The following is a 5,000-nucleotide window of genomic DNA, read 5'->3' as shown; positions in this document are numbered from 1 at the left end:
CAGACACACTCTCAAACACCGATCCCTCTCAGCTCAGCATGCGTGTGATTCTGAGCATGAGTGTCTGTTGTTAACAGATCAGATGTTTCACTTGAGAAGCGTTGACTCGTACAGTAACCCGCTCTCAATCAGACCAGTCTGTGACAGAAATAAACTCACATCACGCTCACGAGAGATCGGCTTACGTTACTCTTACGGATCATCCTTTAAACACTCATTCTGATCTCAAATCTCCCTTTTCTGTCAAAGATACTAGAAAAGGTAGTATCCTCACAATTATATTCCTTCTTAGAGAAAAATGGTATCTGAGGAATTCCAGTCAGGATTTAGACCGTATCATAGTACTGAGACTGCTCTCATTAGAGTTACTAACGACCTGCTTCTATCATCTGATCGTAGTTGTATCTCTTTATTAGTGCTACTGGATCTTAGCGCTGCGTTCGACACTATCGACCACAACATTCTTTTAAATAGACTAGAACACTTTGTTAGCATTAGTGGAAGTGCATTAGCATGGTTCAAATCGTACTTATCTGAACACCATCAGTTCGTAGCAGTGAATGAAGAGGTATCATATCGATCACAAGTGCAGTACGGAGTACCTCAAGGCTCAGTACTAGGGCCGTTACTGTTCATGCTTTACATGTTACCCTTGGAAGATATTATCAGGAAACATGGTGTTAGCTTTCACTGTTATGCTGATGATACTCAGCTCTATATTTCTTTGCGGCCCGGTGAAACACACCAAATTGAGAAACAAATGGAATGCATAGTCGATATAAAAAACTGGATGACGAGTAACTTCTTACTGCTAAATTCTGAAAAAACAGAGGTGTTAATTATCAGACCTAAAAACCCCACATGTAATAACCTAGAACACCATCTAACACTTGACGGCTGCTCTGTCAATTCAATGGAACAATCTACCTAACACTGTTCTGGAAGCAGACACACTGTCAGTTTAAATCTAGATTAAAGACACATCTCTTTAACCTGGCTTACACATAATACACTGTCACATTTCTATAATTCAAATCCGTTGATTGTTAGGCTGCATTAATTAGATCAACCGGAACCGGGAACACTCCCCATAACACATGATGTACTCGTTACATCATAAGAAGAATGGTATCTACGCTAATATTTGTTTCTTTCTTATTCTGTTTCTCAGTCCGTGTCCGGATCAGATGGTGGATCGGCGCCGGGAGATGATGTCTCCCTGATCGTCGGTGGAGGCCGGACACCTGGATGAGCCCCGGGACATATCCCCAGTGAAGACCTCCACTTAAATGCAATAATAAATAAAAAATAAAAGAAAAGAACTAAAAATACAATAAAATACCTAACTACATAATACTATTATTGTTAGAAATTGCAACAATATAAAATAGAAATAAATACATTTATACATTTAAACTTTTAATTAAAACAATAAATAATTATCTCCTGGCCAGAGGAGAACTGGCCCCCGACTGAGTCTGGTTTCTCCCAAGGTTTTTTCTCCATTCTCTCACAGAGGGGAGTTCTGGTTCCTTGCCGCTGTCGCCTCTGGATTGCTCAGATGGGGACGCTTCATTTCTAGCGATTATCGTCAATTTGATTTAGCAGATACTATTTAAACTAAACTGAGCTAGACAATAACATCTCTGAACTCAATAATGAAATGCCTTTAACTGAAAATTGAGTGTTTAATCTTATTATTATACATTACTGACACTCTATCCTCTAATCTGATACTGTTCAGTGCTTTGACGCAATCTGTATTGTTAAGAGCGTTATATAAATAAAGATGACTTGACTTGACTGTTCATTTTAATTATTTATTTCACAAACGGAACATTTGAGGATCAATGAAAAAACTATTCAAACTGTTCAGCTGTGTGTGTGTGTGTGTGTGTGTACAAACCCGATGGTAAGACTCAGAGTGGCCAAACCGAAGAAGGAACCGAAGTACTTGAGAAACTCTCTGGACCAAGCGACCTGCATTGCCATCTGACGCTCTCGCATCTGATTCTGCATCAGCAGCTGACGCTCCAACTGCAGGAACACAAACACTAACTTCAGTGCTTCCTGTGTGTGTGAGTGTGTGTGTGTGTGTGAGAGTGTGTTGGTGAGTGTGTTAGTGAGTGTGTGTGTGTGTGTGTGTGTGTGTGTGTGTGCGCACAAGTGAATATGTGTGCGGGCAAGTGAGTGTGTGTTAGTGCGAGTGTTATTGAGTGTATGAGTAAGTGTGCATGCGTTAGTGTGTGTGAATGAGTGTGACTGTGCGTGTTAGTGTGTGCATTGCAAGTGTTTGTGTGTTTATAAGTGCATAGTGAGTGTGCGTGTTAGTGTATATGTGAGTGTGTGCACGTGTGTGTGTGTATGAGTGATTGTGTATGAGAGAGAAAGTGTTTGTGAGATGTGTTTGTAAGGTTATTTTGTTCCTCACTTGAACACACACAGAGAGACTGATGACAGACAGACACACACACACTCACACACACACACACACACACACACACACACACACACACACTGAGAGACTGATGACAGACAGACACACACGCACACACACACACACACACACACACACACACACACACACTCACACTCACACTCATGTACACTCTCTCTCTCACACACACACACACACACACACACACTCATGTACACTCTCTCTCTCACACACACACACACACTCACACTCATGTACACTCTCTCTCTCACACACACACACTCACACTCATGTACACTCTCTCTCTCACACAGATACACAGGTGACGGTGTTTTGCTCTTCCTGACCGATGAAACAGCATGTGACCGGCTGCAGAGCTCTTATCTGTCAGACAATATTCAAATGAGCACTCATTTAGTTGATTATTCATCAGTGCTCATTAACAAAACTGCATGTGTATGTGGCCTGTTAGCATCTCGCATTTCCATGTTTTGTCTCGAGGTAAGATGCCCTTCATCAAAGCCACTTCCTGTCTGCAAGCGGAAGTTCTCTGACACGACTTTACAAGGAGTTTCTTTAAGAAGATATAATTTGCTAGTAAGTCAGAAGCGGACATTGCTGTGAATCAGACGTGCTGCGACAGATTATAGGTTCCCTGATTTCACACTCGTCAGGTGTTTTAACGACGATGAAAAAACTCAGCGTACAAAATGATGTAAATTACCAGGAATAAAGTTTGTTAACGAGGCGAAGTCAACGATAAGCCAGTCACCCCCAGGGTCCAATCACATTTTCCCATTTAGCATCACTCAACTTGACACAAAGGTATTAATTATCTTTAACCAATCAGCTCGTTAAGTGCTAATCAAGCTAATAGTGTGAGTTCATCTCATCTGAGCTGAAAGTGTTCGTGCCACAAAAACACCTGATTTTTCTCAAGCAGAATGAATCCAATCTGATTATGAAAGTTCTGTTTATGTAAACCCTAAATGTTTCATTCAGATTCACGTATGCATTACATACACGTTACATGTATTACATGCATGCATATATGTATTCAGAACAAAACAGAACCAGAAGTCCACTGCGACACTGTCAGCGGAGCAACCACGAGTAAAACTGACGTTTGCCCTGCTGACAAAAAAAATTAAATAATAATGTGAAATAATTTTTTACAATTATTACTTCTGGCAAATATATCAGAGGAGCTTTTTAGCAAATATTTAGAATTATTGTTCCATCTCCAAAACATTTCATAAGACGTGAGACGTAAATAAACACATGCATAAACATATTTCTGAATCTCAAGCATTAATATATATTACCATAATTATTAATAACATAATTTCAGGTCTACAGCAACACTTTCAATCGGGTGGAAATTTAATTGGGATCAACTGAGGTGTTTTCATGAAGGTTTTCAGTCCGACTGAGTGATGAATCTGATTATTAACAGATTATTGAGTGTCTGTAGCTGAGAACGAGTTCAAACAGGCGTCAAGATTTCGAACACATCTGAATGTCAAGTGTTTATCTGCAGGTGCTGTAAATAAAGAGTCTAACACACATCACACCGCAGGATAGCAGTTCCACATAAACATCACATATATCATCTACAACACCTCACGCTCATTTACTCCTGATGAGTCCTAATTAGCAACATTTCCAGGATCCCAAGAGATGCTTGTTTCATACAGTAAACAGACAGCATCAGTATAAGTGATGAATAAACACACGGTGATTTCCAATTCACAGAACATGTAATGACTGAATATCTATGAATGCTTCTGCTCACAGTTAAAGTCTCTCTCCAGAAGAAGATTCATAACCGTGTTTAACTGCAGCGTTCCAGCGCGGTCTTCATGAACTGAAACAGAAGCTCCGCTGATGAGCGTCAAAGATGCTTCGTGACGCTGCTCTATCAATCCAAGGATAAACGTGGATTCGGTGAGGTGTTGAGAAGGGCCAGAGAGCGATGCAGAGGTGATGAAGTGAAAACTCACTGACATTTCCCTGAAAGGCCACGTGTGAAGATGTCTGGATGAGTGTGTTAACGGTGAACCAGACGAAAGACTGATAGACTGCAATGACCCGACCTGATGACCAAACGGCTTTACATGACAAAACACATGCATTTATTGACTCTCACAGGAACAGAACTGAGAAACAGCATCCAGACAGCTGTTTATATCAAGTACAAGAGATATATAAAACCATTCCCTGGAGCACAAAACCAGTCATAAGGGTCAATTCTTTAAAATTGAGATTTATGCATCATCGGAAAGCAGAATAAATCATCTCTCCATTGATGTATGGTTTGTTATGATTGGACAATATTTGAAAATCTGGAATCTGAGGGAGCAAAAAAATCTAAATATTGAGAAAATGTCCTTTAAAGTTGTTCAAATGAAGTTCTTAGCAATGCATATTACTAATCAAAAAATAAGTTTTGATATATTTACGGTAGGAGATTTACTAAATATCTTCATGGAACATGATCTTAATATCCTAATGATTTTTGTCATAAAAGAGAAATGTATAATTTTGATCCATACAATGTATT

The 5,000-nt window shown here is 39.7% G+C and overlaps 1 protein-coding gene across 2 annotated transcripts in view; it reads right to left on the bottom strand.

Moving 5' to 3' along the window:
- plgrkt (plasminogen receptor, C-terminal lysine transmembrane protein) overlaps window positions 1–5,000 on the bottom strand; it is a 12,762-nt gene that overhangs the window by 1,226 nt on the left and 6,536 nt on the right. For both annotated transcript variants that reach the window (XM_079394516.1, XM_079394517.1), the window contains exon 3: window positions 1,907–2,037. In XM_079394516.1, the coding sequence (XP_079250642.1) occupies window positions 1,907–2,037 (131 nt within the window). The remainder of the gene's footprint in view (window positions 1–1,906; window positions 2,038–5,000) is intronic.

The sequence above is a fragment of the Barbus barbus genome (assembly GCF_936440315.1).
Source record: "Barbus barbus genome assembly, chromosome: 36".
NCBI lineage: Eukaryota > Metazoa > Chordata > Actinopteri > Cypriniformes > Cyprinidae > Barbus > Barbus barbus.
Note: the sequence above shows the minus strand (reverse complement) of the source record. Positions and strands in the feature narration are given on the sequence as shown.